Source organism: Equus asinus, chromosome 13 (assembly GCF_041296235.1).
Source record: "Equus asinus isolate D_3611 breed Donkey chromosome 13, EquAss-T2T_v2, whole genome shotgun sequence".
In the NCBI taxonomy this organism is placed as follows: domain Eukaryota; kingdom Metazoa; phylum Chordata; class Mammalia; order Perissodactyla; family Equidae; genus Equus; species Equus asinus.
Genome location: NC_091802.1, coordinates 41,066,807 through 41,091,763, shown reverse-complemented (window position 1 = coordinate 41,091,763; position 24,957 = coordinate 41,066,807). Strand labels below are relative to the sequence as shown.

Genomic DNA, 24,957 nt, shown 5'->3' with positions numbered 1-24,957 from the left:
TCCTTTCCCTTCTCTTCTTGGTTACCTCTGAGAGGCTTCGGCATTTCCAGAGGAAAAGTTTGGCAAGCCCAGGGAAGACTTTATGGAAATAAACAAGGAGTATTTAGAGTCTGTAAGACCCCATGAGATTGAGTGAAGCTTGTGGGACTAGAAATAAAGGAAAAAAAGAGTTGCTGTCTCCAAAGCTGCTCCTGCCAGCGAGCCCACCCTTAGTCCCCTTCCCAGGTCATTCATGAAGCCAGCAGTATTCTATGAGCACATGGTCCCTGTCCCCATGGACCTCACCCCCATCAGGGACACACAGGTAAGCAGAAACCACGTCCACTGAGCTAAGGGCTGTGACGGGGGAGGCATACAGTCCAGGGAGCTCAGAGCAGGGACACACAATCTGGACTTGGGGGAGGATCAGGGAGAGGCTGAAGGAGAAGCAGCTGGGATAGGAGAAAAGTGCAGGTGCCGGTGGTGGTGGAATGGAATGGTGACCGAGTTGGTGGTGGAGAGGGCACATGCCAAGACCTGGAGGTAAGAGCCAGCTGGGCACTTTCAAGAAATGAAAGAAATTTGGAATGGTGGGAGGGAGAGGGTGCCGAGGGTGGAGCTGGAGAGGTAGGCTGGGCTGGATCATGAAGGGTTTTGAAAGTCATACTGGAAAGGTGGGACCCAGGAAGGGTGCTGTATGGCCTGCAGTCCAAACACTGACCCATCCCTCAGAGTGTTCCCAACCATCTGGGAGTTCCAGCAGGAAACTGAAGTTCAGAGAGGCTCAGTGACTTGTCTAAGGATCAACAGCTAGTGGAGGTCTCTCTGCCTTCCTGGATTCGAGCCCACATGCATGGGATTCCATGGCTGGTGGGATTTCCTTTCGGCATCCCGTCTCAGGACCTTGCAAGAGATTTAGGGATGTTTCTAGGTCTCACTGGATAGATGCTCCTCGTCTGCCCAGCTTTCCAAAGCTCGATCTCCAAGGGTCCCACTAAACTCCACGCCCAATAGAACTGTGAATTGAGAGCACTGTCCTGTTCCGGGAAGTGTTAAAACATTTGGGTTACATTACAATCCCAGCAGGCCTGGTACTGGGAGGAGGGAGGCTGGCGGAACGCCCGCAGGGGCGTGGCGGGGGCAGGTAGTTCGGCTGGGAAGGTGTGGGCAGGCCTCCAGCTCCCTTCACAGCTGTGGCTGCAGCGGCCCCTTGTGGCCATTTTACACAGGAGGAAAGTGAGTGATAAATCACAGTTTTAGAGCTAGGAGGGGAAGTACCTTTCCATAGAGAGATGACCACCTCCACTCCTTTGTTGTCCAGAGAGGGAAAGACACATGCCCAGGATCACACAGCTAGAATCCGGGTCTTTGGACTTCTAGCCCTCCTGGGGCTCTTTCTCCTGCATCACTCTCAGCTCAACCCCCTTGGCTGTCTGTAGGGAAGCCAGGGAGTAGTCTGGAGTGTAGGGCCTGCCCTTGCCCAGACAGGCCCCCTCTGATCCTTCCTCTCCTCTCAGAATCGAGCGGGGTCAGGGGTACAGAAAGGAGGGCGGCAGCGGCAAAGGGCCCGCCTGGTGGCAGGGCAGCGAGTCCCCGTGCGGCCTCCAGGGGGCGCTGTGGCGCCGCTGCACGGCGAGCGAGCCCAGTGCGCGGACAGCGGGTGCGCGTGCAGCGGGCCTGCGGAGCGCGCAGGGCCGACCCGGGGTGGCACCTGCTGGGTCCAGAGCCGTGGCTGGCTCCAAGCGGACAGCACCGCCTGTTTCCGTGCCTCGGATGCCTGGCCTCTGATCTGAGAAACTACACTTTCCAGACGCTGCCTCGTCTCCCTGAGCCCCTGCACGGCGGGGAGGCGGGGATGCGGGGAGGCGGGCAGGCAGGATCATTGTCCCTGTACTGGGCTGGGAAACGTTTCGGGGAGGCCAGCCAGCTGCTAAGGATGGAACCGGACTCGATCCAGGGCTTTGACTCTACACCCAGCACCCTTGTCCACACGCTGGCGGCCTCCCCTGGGTCTGCCTCCCGTAAAAGGGAAGGTGTCCTGAGGCAGTTGGGGGTGGGGGTGGTCTGGAGTCAGCTCCACCGCTACCTGCCTATGTGACCTCAAGCAAGTCACTTACCCTCTCTGCCTCTCAGTCTCCTCATCTGCAAAATGGGTGGTAGTCATCTCCCTTGGAAGGTGGTTGTAAGAAATGGGCATAAAGGATTATGTCTGGGCACCTGGTCTGGGGTAGCGAGTGTTGTAAATGTGGGGGCTGCGGGGTCCTGGCTGGGAATGTCAGAGCCCTGCTGTGCTTCCCTGAGGTGGGGTGAGCTGTGTAGGAGGGCATTGCTCAGGCTGTTGGAGCCACTGCAGAGACAGAGCTGAGAGGGGCGGTTCTGGTGGGGTCAGGGGCAGGGCAGGGTGTGAGGGATGTGGGATGACTCATTTACCAGCTCAGAAGCTGTGGAGTGAAGGGCAAGGAGTGTGGGGGCCGGAGGCTGGCCAGGCCTGGTGGCACCAGGCACCAAGATACCCAGTAGGGAGGCAGCCTTGTGGGAGGAGAGGGTGTGGCCTCCCCAACCCCACACAGCCGGAGTCCTGCTAGGTGTGCTCCAGGAGCGGGGGTGGGGCCAAGGAGAAATGTGGCCTGGGACCCTCCACTGTGTGGGTCTGTGTGGGGAGTGGGATCCAGAGAACCCGGTGGGGGTGAGGGTCAGTCTGCCCCCCGCGGTCCTGTCGTGTCATCTTCCCCTGCTGCACCACACCTGCCCCTTGCTAAAGCCTTTCTTCCTCCCTGTATGGCCAGGGGTGGAGGAGAATGCTCCCTGAGTCTCTCCCAGGCCGCGTGGGGTTACCCTTTAAGACAGACAGACCAAGGCAGTGTCCACACGTGTACCAGGCCCATTGCAGCTGACCATCCGCTCGCACTTTAGCTACACCTGCATGGGCCTGGGTCCCCATGGGATATGATGGACTCTCAGGGTCAACTGAATGGACTTTGGAGAAAGAATTGCTTTTGGAGGTGTGGACAGGAGCAAGGATAGGGTTGCATGCAGGGAGGAGCAACGGGAAGCTGAAGGGACAGCAGAGGAGGGAGCAGGTGACACAGCTGGTGAGGGCTGTGGCCGGGGATGGCTGCTGGGTAGGAGCAGTGACTGCTGCCCTGCGGGGGGGTGGGGGGGGGGAATAGACAGCCGGCCTCTCCCTACCCTCCGCCCATCTCCCACAGCTGCCTCCCATTGGCTGATTGAATGGGGCAGCCAGAGATCAGCCTCCAGGGCCCGGAGCAGGGCAGAGAATGGTAGAGAATGGATCTGGAAGGACCCAGAAGAATTACTAGGGTGATGGAGACACAAGACAAATAGCCAGACCTTGCCCTCCAGGAGCTCACCGTCTAGTAGAGGAGATAAGAGAGAACTCAGAGGTGGGGAGAGGACAGCCCCAGAGAGCTTCAGATAACACCGCACAGGCTCAGAGGAGGGAAGGGGTTGGAGGGGAGGGCGCAGGGGTCACAGAGGCTTTAGGGAAGAAGTGCTGTATTGGTTTCCTACGGCTGCTGTAACAAGTCACCCCAAACTTAGGGGCTTAAAACAACATGATATTAGAATCTTACAGTTGTAGAGATCAGAAGTCTGAAATGGGTCCTGTGGGCTGAAGTCACGGCATTGGCAGAACTGTGTTCCTTCTGGAAGTTCTAGGGGGGAATCTGTTTCCTTCTTTTCCAGCTTGTAGAGGCCGCCTGCGTTCCTCGGCTCGTGGCCCCTTCCTCCTTCAAAGTGCCTCCTTCCAGCCTCTGTTGTGTGGTCATGGCTTCTCTCTCTGACTTTGACCATCTTCCTCCCTCTTATGAGGACCCTTGTGATTACACTGAGCCCCTTTGGATAATCCAGGATAATCTCTCCGTCTTAAGAGCCTTCACTCAATCCACCCACAAATGCAGAGTCCCTTCTGCCCTGGAAGGAGCATGTTCCCAGGTTCTGGTGATTAGGACTCACGTCTTTGGAGGGCCATTATCTGCCTCCCACAGGTGGCACTGGAGATGGGGTGGGGCTTCGACATGTGGTGGCTGAGGGTAAGGACACTGCAGCCGGAGGGCACAGAGGCAAGGCTGTGAGGACAGAAGCGGCACTGCTAGCACCTGGTGTGTGGTTGCAGGAGGTGTGGTTTTGGGGAACAGGCCTGGGAAGGCTGAGAGGCCAGGGCTGCTCCATTGCCAAACAAACCAATGTTGCCCCTGAGGGGTGGTGGGGCTGCGGGGCCTGCTGGATTCGGGACGCATCCCTGTTGAGCGTTCACTGTGCTGCTGTATTCCATCTTGGCCAGGCTTGGCCCTTGTAATTGTCTCCTCAGTGGTGTCCTCCGTCTAGCCCTGCCCTGGCTCCACGCGACCCCCTCTGCTGACAGCCTCAGAGTCGGTGCCCCCCCCTGCCCCCCGCCCCTGCTGAGGCACAGGCCTAGGCTCGTCTCCCCTCCACAGCCTCCCCCCGCCTCCACGCCTCCCATTCTCCCCTCCATCTTTCCTCCCCAGCCACACAAACCGCCCCCTGCTCCTGAGTGCCCATATTCGTTCACATGTAGTTTTCTCTGGGCCAGAAATTCGCTGCCTCCCCCTCCCTCTCCTCAGCCTTTGATCCTGAGCTCTTGGAAGAACGCCTCCCCCTTCCCTCCTCTCCACCAAACTCAGAGGCAGTGAGAGGCTCCCAAGGGAGCTTCTACGAAAACCTGCACCCGCTGAGTCCCATGCGGGCATGGTGGCCGCATCACACGAAATCCTGTTGGTGAGGAGACCTACTGAGGGCCAGGCACTGTTCTTTACAGATGATTTTTATTTGTCCTCCTAAACCCTCGGAGGTTGGTGTTATCAGCCCCATTTCAGAGATTAGGAAACTGAAGCTCTGAGAGGTTAACTGGGCTTGAATGACACAGCTTTCAAATAGATAGTGGATTCGTGGATCAAAGCCAGGCCACGTTTTATAGGGGAGGAAACCGAAGCTCGGGGAGGTGAAATAACTGGGCCAGGCTAATGAGTGGCTCTCAAACTGAGGTGTGGCTCGTTTCAAAGGCCAATCGGCCTCTCACTCCATGGTCACCCATTAACCTTTACTGCCACACTATGCCACTTGGCCTCTGTTTTGTGGATGTTTGTACGGATCTTCTGCTGCCCCACCTCCACCTTGCCCACTGTCCAGGGAGCTGGCTCCGGACTGGGCCTGGGCCCCTTTTATCTCTGCATTCTGCACCTGTCACAGGGCCTGGCTCTGAGAGCATGCCTCAGATGAGTGAATGAGGGAATGAACGATGCTGCCTGGGCATGGCTCTGGGCAAAGCGGGGAAGTGCCCAGGGCCACCACCTGCAGCCACCAAGATATAGCAGGTTGTGAGGCCCTGCTGGGTTCAGGCTTGGGGTCCCAGTCCATCCAAATTTCTTGGCAGATCTGAATGCCCAAGTTTGGTTTTTTTCTTACAAATGTATTTTATATGTAGTTTTTGGAAGAGGTAATACGCCCATAATACAGTACAAAATTTAAAAGTACAAAGGACACCCCACAAAGCAATCTGGCTGCATCCTTGGACTCCAGTCTCCCAGCTCCCCTGCCAGTGAGCATCCTTTGCTATCATGTTCTTGTGTAGTTTTCTAAAGAGATCCTGTGCATTTGTAAATGTACACATGTACACGGCCTTCCCTGGAGCAGTCATACAAATGGTAGCAAACTATTAACATTCCTCTGCAACCTTACTTTTCCATTTAATAAAATATTTTGAAAATCTTTCCTATCAGTCCCATATAGAACTGCCTCATTCTTTTTGATGACTGCACAGTATTCTATTGTGCAGAGGAATCCTATAATGGGTATTTAGGTGTTTCCAGTCTTTTGCCATTATAAATCACCCTGCAGTGAAGATTCTCGTACAGCACGTCATTTTGCGCATGTGCAGTTACACCTGAAAGGTAAATACCTGTAAGAGAAGTTGGTGGGTGAAAGAATTCTATTTAAACTTTTGTTGGATCTTGGAAATCACCATTCATAGACTTTATATTGATTTTACTGCTACCAGCAACGTGCGGATTGCCCAGTTCCCCGTATTCCCAGCAAATAGTAAGTTATCAACCCTTTTCGTCTTTACGAATCTGACACGTAAAACACAAGATTTCACGATAGTCTAAATTTGCATTTCTCCTATTTTGAGTGAGGTTGAACATTTTCATATGTCTAAGTGCAATTTGCATATCCTTTTCTGGAAACTGTTTGCTCATATTCTTTGCCCGTTTTCCTCCTGGGTTGTTGGTCTCTTACTTCGTTATTCATAGGAACTCTCTATAGGTGTTAAGGTTATTAGCCTTTGGTCCATGATATAGGTTGCAAATATTTTCCCCTTTTTGTTGCCACAAGTTCTGTTGTAAAATGCTCCCTGCTGATCACTGCCATCTTCCACTCTACATATTTGCCTGCTTGTCGTAAATCCTCTGTTATTACCCCCCATATTCCCAGTAACTTCCCCTCCGTGACCTTATTTAAAGCTTATCACCTCCATGCAAGATGAATATTGATATTCTCATTTGTGTTGAGACAGACTTCTCCACGGATGTCTTGCATTTCTGCACTTCTGACCGGAGGCACTGGCAGCTTTGTTCTGGTCTATCTTTTCGAGGGTGTTTTAGTAGTGAACTGCATTGGAAGAGAAAGATAGTGTCTGCCTCTGGAGCAGAGGCTGTTTTTTTTACTGTTCTGCATAATAATGATGATGCTTCCACCTGGAGCAAAGATCAGATAGGTTTTGTTGCAGCTCATTATGGAAGATTTGGTTTCCCAAAGCTTGGAGTTTCTCAGCTGTGATGCAAAACCCATTGCATATGTAGCTCCCAGCTGGGTCCAGCTTTACAATGTCCCCTTAGTACTTGAGGGGGAGGCCAAGAGGAATCAATGCAAACAGGAAGCTTGAGCTGCTTGCTGTGCCTGTGAGTTGTGAGGGCCTTTGTCTCTGACCCAGGGGTCTCCGGTCTTCTGCCAGCATCCATAAAACTGTGGCAGGCTAACTTAGCTTGCAAAAAGAGTAAATCTCAGACCCTTACAGTTCTTGACAGTTTGGCAGCTGGGCAAAATCTTTGATCACCTGAGCCCAAGGTCACCCAGATAGAAAGAAGCAAAACTGGGCCTCAAACTAGGTCTCTTACTTCGCACCTCAAGTTTTTGTTACTGTGCAAAATTGGGGTTCTCTGCCCAATGTGCATAAACAAGCTAATTAATTGTGGCATCAGCCTTTGTGGGGAGAAATCAGCTTTTATTCTGCGAGATTGATCTGCAGGGAGACAGGGGCATGTGCCCTCAGATCTGTCTCCCTGATTCAGGATTTGGGGTGAAATTTAAGAGGTTAGGGAGAACAGGTTGGCACACGGAAACGTGGTGGGATGGGTTTTGATTGGTGGGCTTTGAGCATTTATGGTGAGGTTCTAAACATTTACGACAGGGTTCTAAACATTTATGATGGGGTTCTAAACATTTTTGATGAGAGAAGGAACTTTAACACCAGATTTTCCTGAACGAGGGATCCCTCACTTGTGATAAGAGTCTGATTTTCAAGTTCCGATCATGTCCTGGTCCTTGGGTTCTGTGAGGAGGAGGATCTTTGGTTTGGAGGTCATTTCAGGTCATGATTTCTTCTTTTGCGCATGCCCTGGCGATGTGACTTTGCAGTTTTTCTGAAAGACAATTGTTAATCACTCTGTCGATGAGAGATAGGGTCAGTTGAACCGGTCCTGGAGGGCCTGCGGTCACAAATACCCCCTTTTTGGTGTTCATTCCTTAATCTTGAGGGATATAGGGTGATGACTGTTCTAATTTCTTTCTGCTAATAAAAGGTGTAGGTTGTTTTGGCCAAGTCAGCATAGCTTTCCCCTGCTAGCAGGTAAGCTGCCTGTGACTAGGCTTCTTGAGGCTGATTTATCTTTGTGTCTCTCCCACTCCTCCTGCATGGTTTCAACACAGGAGTTTGATAGATCTCATTCTTAGGCTAGTGGTTCTTAAACTTTAGTGAGCCCCAGAAACACCTGGGGAGCATATTGAAAATGCAGACATCAAAAGTGTAGTCTCACCCACAGAGATTTGATTCAGTAACCCTGGGGTGGAACCCAAGGATCAGAGTCTTAAGCAAGCTCCCTGGGTGATGCTGTCCCACAGTGTGTTCCACATGCTGAGATTCACTGCTGTGGAGAACAGGCTGTCACTGAAGGTTTGTGAGCAGAGAGATGAAAGCTGGCTTGAGATGGATGAGCCTGGAGCTCAGAAAGCACAGGAGATTGGCTGGGAGGGAGGTACCAAAGTTGTTTGGTTTTGAAGCGATAAGGCCAGTATTGTGGGGGAGGCAGAGGGAAGGAATGAAGGGGGCATTGGGGCACCCAGCTGGGATGACTGCCCTGGGTTCCCAGCTTCAGGGCACTCCGCTCTGAGCTGTCTGACTCATCTGACACTTTGTGTGTATCACCTCCTGACTCAAAAATCATCATTGGCTTCTGCAGTGGGGGGAGAAAAAATCAAATCCAGTGTCCTGGCCTGCAAGGCCTTCCCTGTCTGAGTCTAGCCAGCTCTGCAGCCTCTGCTGCCCTGATTCTCCTTTGGCACAGAGGTTAACCCATGAGGCACAGGGCCAGACCTCCTGGGTTCAAATCCTAGCTCTGCCACTTACCAAACTTTAAGCTTAAGCAAGTTGCCCTCAGTTTCCTAGTCAGTAAAATGGGGATATTGCTATCTGCAGCAGTATCTCCAGCACAGGGAGCTTTGATGATGGAAACAAGTTAGTGTATGCCACACACTTGAACAGAGCCAGGCATCCAGTGAGGGCTCCATACATTTGGACTGTTTTTACAGGATCCTTTGTTACTGGAACTTTCCACCTCCATGTCCTCCTTCCCTTCACCACTTATTGCAGCTCACCCTGGGCTCTGCTCAAGGCCCTCCTCCTCCAGGAGGACCTCCCTGCTCACCCTAGGCCTCGCTCAGGGTGCTCTCCTTCCCTGAGCTCTGGCCTTCAGTTCCGTGTCCCTCCCCTGACCCTGGCCTGCCACCTGCTCTGTCAGGAACCTGTAGTGTTCACCTCTTTCTCTTCTGTGAGCTCAGATCTTCCCCTGGGGGCAGACAGCCAGGATTCAGCGCACCTGCCTCCTGGTCTCAGCTCAGCAGGAGACCAGCTGTGTGACCTCAGGCAGCCTGAGTCCCCACTTCTGTCTCAGTTTTCTGATCTACAAACTGGCAGAGTGGGGCTAAAGCACCAGTGACGGAGCTTTAAAAGAGGGAGAGCCCTCTGCTTCAGCGAAATCTTACAGAAAGCTGGGTATGTAAGCCAAGGAGAGCAGAGCTGCTTTGGATGGAGTGTGTGAATATGTGTGTGTGTGTGTGTGTGCACGTGTGAGTGTGTGCGTGTGTGCGTGTGGGTGGCCAGCGGCAGGTCTGCTCACCTCGTACCTCTCTGCTGAGGACCCGGCAGGCCAGGCTTGAAGACCCCTGGGCAAGGAGTTTTCTCCACCCCCATCCTGCAAGTGTAGGCGTTTTGTCTGATTCATCCTGCTGGGCTTAGAGTAGATGCTTACTGTGCTTCTTAGTGGTCAAGAGGAGGATAAGAACAGGTAGGATTGGCCTGGCAGGAATGGCAAGTTTCGGGTTCCTGAAGCCTCCCCTCCCCCTCGCTGAGCCCAGACCCTTCCTTCTGAAATGCCAGATACAGATCTCTCTGTCTGAGGGTGTTTGTTTGGTTCCTGTGTGCCGAGTCCTAGCTCTGTGTTTACTGAGCTAGGTTGTTCTGGTCTCCAGCGGCCCCCACCCTAATCCTGGACAAGGCCTGCGAGGAAGTACCCCCTCCCCAACTCCCACACATTCCTCTGGAGGGGGGCTGGGTCTCCGGCAGGGAGGAGGGAGGGCTTCCTGGCACTCTGGCTCCATCGCTGATTTCCTAGCCCTCCCTGGTGCTGGCACATCTGGGAGGCCTCATACTGGTGCTCGGGCACCCTAATCGTGTACCACCCCCCACTGGAGGGCTGGGGCTGGCATCTGATAGGTCCTGCCTGGAATGGCAATGAGGTGCCCAGGGGAGCCAATAAGGTTTTGTCTTCCATTCATGCTCTGTGTGCGTGCACACATGCACGTGTGTGTGTGTGTGTCTAGGGCGGGGTGTGTATTTCCTCCCAATCGACCACCCATTATCAGAATGCCCCTGGGATACCAGGCCCCTGGCAGAGGGTGGGGCCTCAGCTTCTCTTTCTCTGGGTAAAGGGCATCTCCCCCATCAGACTGCAGACCCAGGGTGCTCCTGCTGTCCCCAGCTTCTGGCAGCCCACCTTGTTATGGGATTCTTTGCGGTCTCTGCCTAATGAATGTTTATCCTGCAGCCGGTTGGAGCCAGGAGGAGCCAGGAGGGGCCGGGGCTCAGCATTCTGTCTCCAGAGCAGCTCTGAATTCCAGCTGCACTCAAGAATGTCCCCCACCCCTCCAGGCCAGCCTCTACCTGCCTTCCTCTCTGAGGAAGAAGCAGCTTTTCCAAAAACTCGGCTCAGCTGACCACCCCTCTCCCAAGTTTACTGGGCCCCACTTGCCAGTTTGAAACTAGTGCAGCCTGGGGCAAGTCAGAATTGAAAATATACAAACACCCTCCACTCCCGGTTATAGAGGTGACATACGTGCATTGTTGCTTTGTTGAAAATTTGGAAAACACAGGTCCTAGTCAGATGTCACCTTCCTACTCCCCCCACGCCTGTGGGCTCCATGAGGGTAAGGCGTGGGTGGACACAGCCTGTGTCCCTCCCCCTCCGTTGGGGGGCATCAGCACTAACAGACATGGGCACAGTGAGTGCTTGGTGAGTAGAACCCAATTAGAACCTAATTCCGCCAGGACTTCTTCCAAAGCAGATCCAGAGATGACCCAGGGGGTGACCACTATCCTTCCAGAAGGGATCACAGCCCCAGACCAGTCCCCTGAATGCAGTGCAAATGCCAGGCTCAGGCCTCAAGCTAGGAGTCACCCTGGATTCCGCTCCTGCCCTCGTGCTCTGCGTGACTCCATCAGCTCGATGTGTTGGCTCTGCCTTCAGATCATACCCCACATCAGGCCGCTTCTCACCGAGGCCCCTCACATCTCCCCAGAACGAGCCTCCAGTGTCTCTCGCCTGCACTTTACAAAAACTCTTATCAGATCTCCAGCTGCCACCCTTGGCCCCCAGTCTATTCTCCAGAGAGTGGCCAGAGGCCCCCAGTGTTCTTCCATCAAAGCCCTGGTGCTCTCAGGATAGAGCCTGCTCCCTAGGAAGACTGCAGACCCATGTGCTCTGGGCTGGCCTCCTCCAGCTCTCCTCCCCTGCGCACCCCTGCCCTGGCACACCCCACTCAGCCTTGGGGCTGCTGGGTGTTCCTGGAACACACCAAGCTCCTTCTTCCTCAGGGACTTTGCCTCTGCTGAGTCCTCTGCCTGCATCCCCCAGGGGCTGGAAGGCTCCTTTGCCTCATTCAGGTCTCTGTCCACGCGCCCCCTCCTCAGGTGCCCTCCCTGGCTCTCCTTCAAAGGCCTCTCCCTGGTGATCACCCTTCACCCCTTCCCTGCACTGTTCCCCTTCACCTCTCACGCCTAGAATTACATTGCATCTGCCCCACCTGGAATGATAGCTCAGGAGGGCAGGGAGTTTTCGACCGTTTGTTCTAGAAGCCCAGAATCTAAAAGGTGCCTGGCACATAGAGGGTGGTCCATAATTACTTGTTGAATGAAACAAAAGGGCTTCTCTCTTTCCTTCCTCTTTCTCAGCAATGATTGAGCATTTCCCAGTGCTGGAGTCTGCCCTGGGGCTAGATACAGCCGTGAAGCTGAAGTCTAGTTGGGGAGACAGACCTGTGGCCTGCGATAGGGAAGTCCAGGGGCTGTGTGTGGGGGAAACTGGCCCAGCCTGAGTGGATCAGGGTGGACATCCCCGAGGAGGTGAGTACCGAGGTGAGGCCCAAGCTGAGGCGCAAAGAGGAACTGGAGTTGCAGGCATCCAGGTAAAGGGAGGAGGCAGGTGAGGAGCGAGGATGCTGCAGGCCTGAGGAGGGGCCTGGTTCCTTGTGGAAGGCAGGGATGTTGCCCTCATGGTCATGGGTCAGCCTTTGGCACACAGTAGGTATTCAGCAAAACAGTCGGGATGGCGAGTGTTCCGGAGCCACGGCTGGTTTTGAGGAAGACATGTTTAGGTCCTGGACAAGGACCGTGCAGGGTGAAGTTGGTAAGTGCTCTGCAGGGCTCACCTGTGGACTCACAGATCAGACTGAGTTATGCAGCGGGAAGAGTCTGGTGTTCTAGAGTCTTTGTCTCTGAGGGAAGCAGCCCCGTTTCCCCTTGAGGATCCTGGAGCGAGGGAAGTTAGCTGGCTAGAAAGGGGGCAAGGACCACCCAGGGACCACGATGGGCTCTAGGCAATCAGGACGGGCTCTGGGACGTTTTTCTTTCTCTCTGTCCTGTGTCTGGCCCTCCTATGCCCCAGCCCAGGTGGTACGGCTGGCCCAGGCTCGGCACAGGGATTCGAATGGGCTCCAAATTGCCCAGGGTCAGGGTGGAGGCAGAGAGAGCCACCTCTGGCTAGGTGGCCAGCAGGCCCTCCCCGCACGGAGAGGAGCCTGAGCCTGGTCACGTACGCTCAGCCCTGAGGGAGGGCTGAGGGAGGGCTGGGGGAGCCAGAGGCCAGTCCTGTCTTCCCTGGTGTGAAATGCGGCCCTGGGGGTGGGGGAAGCTGACCCTCTCCCTTCCCCCACAGGCTGGACAAGGGGCAGTGGCCTAGGACTCAGTGCTCCCTCCCTCCCCAATGATTGGCCCTGGTTCCCGTCAGGCTGGTTTTTCCTCCCCTGGGGACTCCAAGAGGAACACCAGTGGCCATCCTGACCCAGCCAGCCCTGCCTCACCTTTCCTGGATCCCTGCTGCCACAGAGAGGGCCAGACCTGGGCTGGGGGGAGCTCCAGCTCCCACTGCTGGCTTTGGGTCCCCATGACACCACCCACCCGACCTGGGCAAGGCCATGAGCTGCTCAGAGCATGGCCAGTACTTCTTGTCTCTGTCCTTCACTCCGCATCCTCACTACCAGGACTAAGCTCAGACCCTCTTTATCCCTAAGATGGGCTATTTCAGCAGACCCTAAACAGGTCTCTGATCCCTCGCTATGCTCACCTCTCTCGTCCCACCAACCCACTCCCCACACGGAACCCACGGCAATTTCTAAAATATAAATTTGACCACATCACATCCCTGATGCAAATGACTTTCAGTTTTCTTCAGGATAGAGCCCAACTCCTTGGCTGAGCTCACAGCCACCACCCCCTGCCCCCACACCATCTTCCCTGGCCCCTGCCCCTCCCCCACGTGCCCCAGCTGTCCTGAATGACTAACGGTCCCTCAATTCTACTCTTCCAGTCCCTTTCTTTGTGCCCCCCCTGCCTGATAAACACCTACTGGCCTTTCAGCCTCCTGCTCGAGGGTCACACCCTCTATGAAACATCTCTGGATGCTTCCAGGCAGGACTGAGCACTCCCTCCGTTTGCCCCCACTTACTCCTGTGCAAACACAATCCCAGTACCTACACACTTGATTATTCTGAGTTGTTTGAGGCCTATACGCCTACTGGCTTGGTGATTGTAGAATGGTGGTCCACATAGTGGCTACTGGCTCCAGCACCCTTAGAAATCCCCTAGTTATTTCAGAAAGTCCCCAGGGAATGCCTCCCAGGTGCTGACAAGGGGGCTGCTGGCTGCAGGCTACCATGGGGTACACTCTGCTCTCCCTCCTGCTCCAGCCACTCTGGTCCCTGTGTATACCCTGGGGGCGCTCGCTGCCCGTCCTGAGAACGCCCATGTTGGTGCCAATAGGGCCAACTCTGGATGCTCCTAAAGCTTCCAATCCTTGGGGATCAGAGCAGGAGAGGCTCTCCCCCCAGGTCCAAGTTATTGGGCTGAAGGAGCCTTCATGCACCCAGACTCTTTCCAAGTCCCTCTGGAAAAGTTTTGCCACCTTCTCTTCCCTCATAAAGAGGGCAAACTTCATCAAGAGGGAAAATGAGGGCACAGGACCCAGGGCTAGGGCAGGAGGCTGGAAACCTTTTCGGGGGGCTCTCTTCTCTCCACTCTGCCGCTCCCCTCTCTACAACATCCTCTTTCTTTTCCTAATTCAAGACGGGAGGGTGAGCGTGTGTGAGTGGGACAAAGATGTCGGTGGTGTGTGCAGGAAGAGGAAGGGGGAATCACTCTGTTAAGTGCGTCCAGTTCTCAATGTCCATCATGTAGTGTTTCTTAAGAAATTATTTAGTTTTAATTAACAAGTAACACACAAATACATTCTTGTAAAAACTAGTACAGCAGAGAGGAGCGTGGGTCCCCATGACAACTATCCTTCAATCAGCTTTCTCTCCAAGGAAATCTCTGCTGTCTGTCCGGGCTGGTTCCTTCTCATCTGTGTGTCTCCTTGCACAGCCACAGTGTCTGGAGAAATGAGTCACCTTTTAGGTGTAGGTCGGCACTAATTTATCGTATTATGTGTTTTGCTCTCCTGCTGCTTTTATTTTACCCAACAACTGATTCTTTAGGGGTTTTCATGTCACCGTATATTGACATTGCTCCTTTGATTTCTGCTTCTAGCCCTTCATCATGTGGCTATTACATGGCTTACTCAACGGTCCCCCCACCAGTGGTTGTTTCCATCTTTCCACTATTACAAACAAAGCTTTAGGGGCACCCTTTTTATGCCTCCCTGAACATATGGGCAAGGGGTTCTTCGGGGGTAAGAAAGAAGGAGCGGGCAGGGGCTTATAGCGTGTGTGAAGGTTTTTTACGGAAGACACTGCCAAACCGCCCTGCCAGATGGCGCCTACAACCCATGGCTTCCCAACGCTTGACATTATCAAACTTTGTAATTTTGCCAATTTAATGGGGGCGAGTGACTCTCCCGTCTTCTCCTGGCTGCCCTTGATTGAGTTGGGGGTCTGGCAGGGCAGACTGGAGCTGTTTGTAGAAACTTCCAGCCAGCTGTGTTCATAGTCTCATCTTCTGCTTCTCCCCCCAGGGTATCTGGTGCCCTGGTTCCTGAGCTTCCCGGGTTTGTGCTGAGAATCAGCTTGCTCGTGGTGGCTTCCTGCCCTCCCCTCTCTACCCTAGGTCTCAGCTTCCTCTCGTCTGACGTTAGTTGCCATTTTTGAGCTTTAAAATTTTTGTGGACATTTCTCATCTTCTGTTGTCTCTTATTCTCTTTAAGTATTCCTTAACAGTCAGCATAACAGGGTTTTAGGAAGGAGCGAAAATTAATGTGGGGATCCAATCTACCATATTTCATTGAAACGAATGTCTCTACAATACCCTGGCAGACCGTCAGCCTCTTAGAAGCAAGAAGGGCTTGAATTTGCTTCTGGACCCCAGCATCAGCACCAGGCCCGGCCCCCAGGAGAAGGGGCTGGTACATGCCCCTTAGTGGAGGAGCGGGTGAGGAAGTACCTTGAGCATCTGGCGTTGATGGGCCCTGGAGAAGGGGATGGATGGTGTCTAGGTAGGGGTTACCCAGTACATGACAAGCAAGTTCATGAAGTCCTGCACACTTTTACCCTTCTCTCCTCCAGCTTACGAATTCTGCTCTGTTCACATACTTGTGTCTGTCTCTTCTGCTGGGCTGAACTCTGAGCCTTGCTTGAATGACCCACTGACTGACCAAATTAATAATTGTTTGTGCAAGCAGGGAGGACAAATTAGGACTGTGGTAGGTGACACTATGCCTGTCTCAACTTGATGACTTTCTCCAGGCCAATGGAGGAAGGCACTTTGACCCCCATCCCGTGAGAGGAGGAACGGCATTAGTGGTTGGGACTGTGGCTTTGGAGAGTTAAAGATCTGGGCTTGAATCCCGGGTCCACCACGTACTTGAGTGACCTTGGTCAAGTTATTAACCTTTTTGAGCCTCAGTTTCCTTGTCTGTAAAATGGGGATGATAACATAACTCACAGGAATCACTGAGACAAAGTATACAAAGTGTTGAACATGGTGGCTGGCAGAGTAGATGTTGGCTATCATCATCATCGCCTTTGTCATCATGATCTCTGTCATTATCGTCATCGGCATCATCGCACCACTTCATTCCATCCCGGGACTAGGACTCTCACTCTCAGCTTCTTTGCCGTGGTCTCCACCCCCTGTGTCATTTCCTCAAGGATGATAAAGACTCCGCTACTCTTAACCTCTCCCCTCGGGGAAGTGCAAGCTGCATTTGCTAAGTGTAAGAAGCTTCTGGAGCCGGCCCCATGGTGCGCTCTGCTTCGGCGGTCTGGGGTTTGTCAGTTGGGATCCTGGGTTTGGACCTGCACACCACTCATCAGGCCCTGCTGTGGCAGCATCCCACACAGAAGAACTAGAAGTACCTACAACTAAGATATACAACTGTGTACTGGGGCTTCGGGGAGAAAAAAAAAGGGGGGGGCTTCTAGTGTAGGTCAAGGTCTCCACCTTGCAGGGAGAGCCCTTGGCCTCAGGACTTGGAAACTAACCCCGGCTCTGCCTCAGTTAGCCATGTGACCTCAGGCAAGTCACTTGACCTCTCTGAGCTTCCTTGGACTGGATAGGCCTATAATATAAGGATTATTTTTTTCCCCGAGTAATTCCACATCCATATATTAGGAAAAGAATTTTACATTTATTGTATAGGAAAATAAATATTAAAAGGTGAAGAAAAATTAACCTATAAAGATGGTCATCCTAGCACAGCATATAGTAGAAAAATTGCTAACAATCTAAAATCCAGTAAGAGGGATTGGGTTAATTTAGGGTATGGGTTATTAACAGGTGTTACCCGACAAAGGATTCCATGGTCCAGTGTATTTGGGACATGTTGGTTAAACAAAGTTAAATAACACTTATCGTTCTAGTAATAACACGATATTTAACACTAATGACATTACACAATAAAATCGTAGTATTGTACGAGTGCTCACTATTTGCCAGGCACCACGATAAACTCTTTATAAGCACCATCTCATTTACCCCTTGAAACAACTCCACAAAATAGGTTGTGGTTATCATTTTATTAGTATCTGTATTTTACAAATGAGGGACTGAGGTCTTCGGAGCCTCTGGGACTGTGCATCGTGACTCTCCACAAGGGAGTAGGAACAAGCCGTGTTTCTGATCTCATCGGATGACAGAGCCCCTTTCTCCCAGGGATCTCGTGGTGCTGGGCAGATGTGAGCTGGGGGAAGGCTGAGCAGAGTCCTCTCTAGGATCCTGTCGTGCTCCAAGGTTTCCTCCTGTCCCTCCTGCCCCGTGTGCCCCTCCCCTGGAGACCTGGATCCTCCTCAGGAAGGGAGCTCCTCGGGTCAGGTCCTGCCCTCGTGCAGCCAGAGGCAGAAGGAAACCTCCAGCTTGCGCGCAGTCTGTTTAGGGAGTGGGAACAGCAGCTTGAGCCCTCAGTTCCACCTCTGGGGAGGGCAGCCTGCACAGACTGTTCTGAGTTCTTGATGTACCAGAGAAGTGGTCAAAAGCCACACAGCTCACGGCGGAAGGTGCTAGGCACTGTTTTGGCCAGAGGGCGGGAGCTGGGGATTCTCCCCAACCCCTGCCTGCCATTCGGTCTGGGGCTGACTGCCCTCGGTGTTAGCACAAGATTTGGGGGGGAGGGACTCAGAGAAGTTGTTCTGGACCTGGGAGCTCCTTGGAAGGGAGAGCAGAGCCTCTGTCACACTCAGGAACCCAGACCGTGGGGCTGAGGGTCAAGAGGCTGGAAGCCAGAATGGGACACTCCCGTTTGTGAACCTCTGGCAAGTCATTGCTCCTCTTGGAGCCTCTGTTTCCTTATCTGTAAAATGGGAATAAGAATACCCTTTCTGCCAGGCTGCTGTGAAGACCCAGTGAGATCTGAAAAGGCTTTTGAGATCTGAAACCATCCTACCCCACAGTCAATTGTTCTTATGACTACGGCCCCGGGGGAGGGGGCGGGACTCTAAGTTCCTCTGATGTTAGGGAGCTCACAGCTCCTTAATCTTTGGGGGAGAACTGTTGATCCTGTTCTTTGTTTCCTAACACAATGTCCCTTCCCAGACCCTCCTGTCGGGTCAGAAAACCAGATTCGGGCTGGGGCTTGTGTGCATAGCAACTATCTGGCCAGTCTCCCCCTTCCCCCACAAGGAGCGAGCCTCCTCCTCAGGGCCAAATAAAGGGAGTGACTCATGTCAACCTTTGTGAAGGCCTAGCCGCTCCCCTTTCACAGCCTGCCTCGGGTCACGCCTTCTTCCCGTTATGGGGCCCCTGGCCCGCTTGTGGGTCTGATTCACTAGTTTTAACAGCCTCAAGCTGCCCTTCCTACTGGCTCAGAGCTGCTCCTGGTGGGTTAGGGGGGTGTGTGTGTGTGGTTTCCTGCCCCTGTTACTGGATAAGCTGGTGGCTGGAAGACAATTTACTGGGACTTAGATTTCAGAGGCTGGGGACAAGTCTTCATTTAGCCTCAGGTGACCTACGTGATAATACGCAGAGAGGAGGGCTGAGATTTCACGGGGGTAAACTGAGTCCTGGCAATGGGGAGTGACTGGCCCATTTCCCTAACACCCTCTGAAAAGGACACAGGCCTCTGTCCTCAGAGTGGGTGGCTGTTCTGCCATAAGGACAAGAAGGAACCATGGGGACGATTCTGAGGAGCAGTGAGGGCCCAGGGGACAGGAACTCGGGTGTTTGCAGTGCCCTGCGGTGTCTGGCAGGGGGCCTGGCCCTCTAAAGTGAGCAAAAAAGGCAGCTGGAATTGTGCTGGATGAAGAGCGGGGCTGGGGGCTGCGTGTGGAGGAGGGGCTCCTTCCTCTGTTATCAAAACTCTTCCCTTTGTGCGTGGGGACTTTGTGGAGTCCTGCCCAGCAACGCATTCATCCGGTACAGGACCATGAGGCACAAGGATTCAGCCTCTGACACCCTCCTTCAAGACGCTTACAAGGAGGGAGGGATGCCATCCCATTTTTGTCTCCGGGTGGCAGGTGCCAAATGTCTCCTGGGCAAGTTACTTGCCTCCCTCAGGCTCAGATGCCTGATCAGGCCACCATTAAAACACTTCAATAAATCTATGTTGAATGAATGCGCTTTGGGGGCTGGAGGGTAGGGGTTGTCCCAGTGGGGGTGGGGGGGGTCAGCCCCCACGTTGGGGTCGGGCTTGAGTTTGGGATTGTGAAGGTGCCGTATGTCGTGCAGCTGCAGATCCGCTCCCAGCAGCTGTTCCCAGGGGCCTATTGTCACCTTGGGACTGTGTGGCCCCAGCAGGGCGGTGGGCAGCTTTGTCTCAGGAGGCCAGCAAGCGTGCAGCTCAGAACACCCTCACCGGCAGACTTAGCGGGAGTCAGGGTGTGGGTGATCCTCAAGGGGCGGGCTCTGAGAGGCAGTAATTTGAGGGGGAGTAGAAATCTCCTGAATGTGCCTTAGGGGGTGTTAATTATAGGCACAAGGAAGGGGCTCCGAAAGTGATTCCAGAGGCGGCTCTGAGAGAGAGATCACTGCGGGAGGAGGGTGGACTGTCCTCTCAGAGGGACTCTATCTCCGGAGGTGTCAAACTCTGGGAGACCTGAACGGGGGAGGACAGGCATGTGAATTGGGGGCGTCTGAGTGCGTGATGGGGGGGGGGGGCCTCCCGGCTCCCGAGAGTTCTGGGGTGGGGCCGCTTTCTGCAGGCCCCAGGGAGCGGAGAGTTGGAGCGGGACTGCCAGGAACTGACCAATAGGGAAAGCGCCCGTATTTGCACTCAGGAGCCTGCAAATTCCTCGGGGCTCAGATGTCCGCCCCACACCAGCCCCCGCCCCCTGCCCGCCTTAAGCATAAAAAGCGCCAGGTGAGGGCCTCGCCACTCCTCCTGCCAACCGCAGCTCCTCCGACCCTTGTCGCCGCGTCCTCCTTCGCCATGACTTCCTACAGCTATCGCCAGTCCTCGGCCACCTCGTCCTTCGGGGGCCTGGGCAGTGGCTCCCTGCGCTTCGGGGCCGGAGGCACCTTCCGCGCGCCCAGCATCCACGGGGGCTCGGGCGGCCGCGGCGTGTCGGTGTCCTCTGCCCGCTTCGTGACCTCGTCCTCCTCCGGGAGCTACGGCGGTGGCTATGCGGGCACCCTGGCCGGGTCCGACGGGCTGCTGGCGGGCAACGAGAAGGAGACCATGCAGAACCTCAACGACCGCCTGGCCTCCTACCTGGACAAGGTGCGCGCCCTGGAGCAGGCCAACGGCGACCTGGAGGTGAAGATCCGCGACTGGTACCTGAAGCAGGGGCCCGGGCCCGCCCGCGACTACAGCCACTACTTCAAGACCATCGAGGAGCTGCGGGACAAGGTGGGCGGCGGCCTGGCCGCGGGAAGTGCACCTGCCGCGGAAACCCAGCCCCGCGGGCCGGGCGAGGGCGAGGCCGAGGCGGGGGCGGCGGGCACCTCCCGGCCCGGGCGGGGGCGAGCCGGCTGGGACGCGGGAGGCCCGCAGGGTGGGGCGGAGAGCGGGGCAGGTGAGGAGGGGCAGGACAATGGGGCAGGAAGTGAAGGCCGGGGCGGCGGGAAGGGGGCAGGTAGGGGGCGGGGCCCGGGCGAGGGGGTGGGGCAGGTGGCGGCGCTGGGAGGCTGGGGAACGGAGGGCGGGGGAGATCGGGGGAAGGAGGTCCGGAGGAGTGGGCGGAGATGGGACACAGCTGTGGTCTGCCCACCCGTCTAGGCCGGGGGCCGCAGTCGCAGCAGTGAAATGCAAGAGTTTGGCCTGGGAGGAATCTGGGCCAGGCCTGCCCCCTGCTGCCCCCGCCGTGCACCCCTCTGCATTCCTTCTCTCTGGCGGGGCAGGTCTGGTTTCCATCACGCTCAGGCTGAAGCCCCTCCTCCCCCGCCCAGAAGGCCCCACCAGACTTAAGAGGAGCCCTAAGAAGAATGGGAGAGGCCAGCGGTGTCACTGGTCGGTTAAAGAGGGGCATGTGCCGTGGCCCCTGGCCGGGTAAAGGAGGGGCTTAGGCAGAGGCCCCGGGGGTCCTTTGCCTGTGAATATCTCCGTCGGAGGACCAGGTGCAGCAGCGTTCTCTGTGGGTGGAGACCCTGGGGCTGAGCCATAGGTCTTAGAGGGAGGCCCTAAGGCGCATGCAGGGGGGGACTTGGTCTCCACCCACAGGGAACAGCTCGGAGCTCCGTTACAGAAGCCAGTGGGACATTTAACGTCCCCACATGCTGGGTCTCCAAACACAGCTCCCCATAACATTGCCCTGTGCCCCCCATGTGCCTGGCATGGCGCTGGGTGTTGGGGGCATAGATGGAACCGAACCCTGTAGACAAGGAGAGCAAGCGAGAGATGACAACCAGCATCCAAGATACTGCTTTCACACCTTTAAAACTGTGACCTACGATAAGTCACATTTTACTATGTACCCTCACACATTCTCTCATACACACACACACACGCACACACACACACACAAAATGGAAGCAAAAGCTTGAAACAATTTTTACCTGTGTGCGATCCCTTCTGATATTTTACATTCTGTTCTGTTTCATTAAAAAACTATGCAAATCACCACGGAGTACAATGACTAATGAGTCATGACCTGCTCTTCGGAAAACACTAAACCAAGTGTCTTAATCAATGGTGTGAATACGCCCCTCATGTCAGAGGGACCTCAGATTGGGGTGAACTGGGACCAGAAATCCTGAACTTGAGTTCTCACCTCTGTAAAACACGGGCACCCACTGACCTGGCATGAAAGATGAGGTGCAGGGTGCCCCCACATAATAGATGCTCAACATTCTATGGACTGGCATTCCCTTCCCTGAGGCAGAGTGTGCTTTGAGTGGGGTATAGACAAAGGCGACCCCTACACTTCTCTGCATCGGGTCTGCGGACCACTTTGAGGCCGCCTCTCTTAAGACGTTTAGAGCTTCCTGGGCACATGTCTCAGAGGCTTTTCCCCCTGTTTACCTCCCTGCCCTCCCTCGCCCATTCCCTACCCCCGGCTCAGCCTCCCTGGCAGTGTTTCCTCCTGCTCCAGCCCCTGGGCATGGACTGACACTAGGACCTCTTAGGGAGCAGGCCGATGGGCAGCCTGGAGGTAGCTGGGGCTTTGGTCTCTAGGGAGCGAGGGCATACTCATTTGTTCCCCTCCTCTTCTGGGGAGAAAGTGGGTGGGCAGTGCTAGAAACCTGCCTCCTGTCTTTCAGATTCTTGGGGCCACCATTGAGAACTCCAAGATTGTTCTGCAGATCGACAATGCCCGTCTGGCTGCAGACGATTTCCGAACCAAGTGAGCATCTGTGCCCCGCAGGGCTGCAGAAGTGAGGGCAGGGCAGGGCAGGGGGAGGGGCCATCCCAGCCCTTCTGGGGCTCAGTGCAGCGGGGGGACTGGACTCTGCCCTCACCCGCCCCAGCTGGTCTGAAGTAACTTCCCCCCCACCCCGGGAACTCCTAAACCCTGGGGAGGTGGGGAAGTCTTCAGAAGTGCAGAGGAAATGCTGGCCTGACTGCAACCATTTCCTCTGAAAGGTTCGAGACTGAGCAGGCTCTGCGCTTGAGTGTGGAGGCCGACATCAATGGCCTGCGCAGGGTGCTAGATGAGCTGACCCTGGCCAGGACTGACCTGGAGATGCAGATCGAAGGCCTGAAGGAGGAGCTGGCCTACCTGAAGAAAAATCACGAGGAGGTGGGTTCAAGCTGGGCCTTCTGTCCTTTCCACCCTGGCTTCCCAGGGCTGACGATGTTTTTTATCCTGTGTCCTCTGACCGTGGCCACACTTGTTGTACCCTCGGCATGGCCTGGGGTGTGGAGCATGGCTCCCAGGGTTCCAGCAGGGGATGGTGGCAACCCAGTCTATCCCCCTGTTCTGGCTCCTAGGTCTGTATCTAAAAACCAGCCCCCTTTGGCATGTGGGGCAGAGGAGTGACCTGGCCCAGACCCAGCAGGCTCTGGGCTCTGACATGCCCACTCTGCTATATCTTTCCAGGAAATCAGTGTCTTGAGGGGCCAGGTGGGTGGCCAGGTCACTGTGGAGGTGGATTCCGCTCCAGGCATTGACCTAGCCAAGATCCTGAGCGACATGAGAAGCCAATATGAGGTCATGGCTGAGAAGAACAGGAAGGATGCTGAAGCCTGGTTCACCACCAAGGTATGAAGATGCAAGCAGGTGCCCTTTGGGGAGGTGGCAAGGAGGGAGGGCTTGATGCTCCCAGGCAAAGTTGTGGCTGAGGGCTCATTCCCTCTGCCTCATGTCTTATTGCAGACTGAGGAGCTGAACCGGGAGGTCGCTGGCCACACGGAGCAGCTGCAGATTAGCAAGACGGAGATCACCGACCTGCGGCGCACCCTCCAGGGCCTGGAGATCGAGCTGCAGTCTCAGCTCAGCATGGTCTGTGCCCTCTGTCCTGTGGGATGCACACTCATGTCCTTGCATGGCAGCCTGGGTTGTGGCGTGCCCATGCCCCCTCTGGGAACCAGGCTCCACTGAGTCTCCTTCCCTCTCCCTGCCCCCAGAAAGCCGCCCTGGAAGGCACGCTGGCGGAAACGGAGGCTCGCTTCGGAGCTCAGCTGGCACAGATCCAGGCGCTGATCAGTAGCATCGAAGCCCAGCTGAGTGACGTGCGTGCTGACACCGAGCGGCAGAACCAGGAGTACCAGCTGCTCCTGGACGTCAAGACTCGGCTGGAGCAGGAGATCGCCACCTACCGAAGCCTGCTGGAGGCCCAGGACGTCACCCATCAAATCGTGCTGGAGCACAAGGACGGCCGCTTCGTCCACCCACCGCCCCCCAATGCCCACTGAGTCCAGCAGCCTCTTGGGCTTCCCGCCCTCCTGTGGAAGGATGGCCATGGGTAGGGGCATAGAGGGGAGGGACCCTTACCCTGGCTCTCCCCCTGATCTGCCAATAAAATTTTATGGCCCAAGGGAGGAAGGACATTGGCTTTGTTATTTCAGCCCATGGAGATGGGCCAGGCCTTGGCACTGTTCAGGTTTCATTTGTACCAGAGTCCACCCTGTCCCGGGAGAGGGAGGAGAGTGTGCTCACAGACTCTGACTGTTAGGGGAATTCCTGTTGGCAGAAGTCTTCCTTTATCTGACCTGTTCCCTAAAGCAACCTTGCGAAATAAGCATCACTTCCATTTTACAGAGGGGTAAACTGAGGTGGGAGAGGTGAAGTGGCTTGTTGTGTGTATAACTGTTCTAACACACGGCAGAGGTGGGATTTGAAGCTGTGGTTTTTACTGCGAGATTTAGTTTTCTTCACACTGTGTTCCCCCAAGTGTTGGTGTGTTGTGTGTGTCTGAAATTAATGTTTACTCTCTACCTACTATGTGCCATTTAATCAACACAAAAAAGTAGATAGTACAAGTTACATCTTAGAGAGCAGGAAACAGGCTCAGAGAGGTTAAGCAACTTGTCCAAGGCCATACAGTGACTGTATGGCAGAGCCAGGACCAGAATCTAGGGTTCCTGATTCTTTCTTTTTTTGAGAATATTAGCCATGAGCTAACATCTGCTGCCAATCCTCCTCTTTTTGCTGAGGAAGATTGGCCCTGAGCTAACATCCGTGCCCATCTTCCGCTACCTTATATGTGGGATGCCTGCCACAGCATGGCTTGACAAGTGGTGTGTAGGTCTGCACTTGGGATCCCAACCGGCGAACCCTGGGCCGATGAAGTGGAATATGTGAACTTAACCTCTGAGCCACCGGGCTGGCCCCTAGGGTTCCTGATTCTTAACCCACAGTGCCACCTGCACCCCTGTCTCCTTGGATGGACACTGCTTGTGCCAGTCCTCAGTACCTTCCAGTCTTGTTCCATGGGAAGATCTGGGACTGGGAACCCCTGAGGCAGTTCTTCCTCACACGTTTCTCCACCTAACTGAAGGAGAAACTGGGGCTTTGGGGTCAGAGCTTGTAACCGGGGGCCAGGCATCCGTTCAGAGCAAGGCTGGAGCACATCGCTGTGTGTCTGTGTGTGTGCGCTACCAGTCATCCACGACCCTGGCAGCCCTGCGTGAACCCCTACGCACCTGGGCC

The 24,957-nt window shown here is 54.8% G+C and overlaps 1 protein-coding gene across 1 annotated transcript; it reads left to right on the top strand.

Annotated features, from left to right (window-relative positions):
- The first annotated feature begins 397 nt into the window (after positions 1–397).
- KRT19 (keratin 19) lies at positions 398–23,846 on the top strand. The gene is made up of 7 exons (XM_014833547.3): positions 398–522; positions 19,705–20,276; positions 22,127–22,209; positions 22,449–22,605; positions 22,906–23,067; positions 23,182–23,307; positions 23,433–23,846. The coding sequence occupies exons 1-7, from the start codon at positions 507–509 to the stop codon at positions 23,718–23,720; spliced, it is 1,404 nt and encodes a 467-aa protein (XP_014689033.2). The 5' UTR covers positions 398–506; the 3' UTR covers positions 23,721–23,846.
- Positions 23,847–24,957: the final 1,111 nt, after the last annotated feature.

Coding starts and splice junctions, on each gene's coding strand:
- KRT19 (XM_014833547.3), top strand. Junction 20,277..22,126: donor TCGAGGAGCTGCGGGACAAG/GTGGGCGGCGGC, acceptor CCTGTCTTTCAG/ATTCTTGGGGCCACCATTGA. Junction 23,068..23,181: donor AAGCCTGGTTCACCACCAAG/GTATGAAGATGC, acceptor GTCTTATTGCAG/ACTGAGGAGCTGAACCGGGA.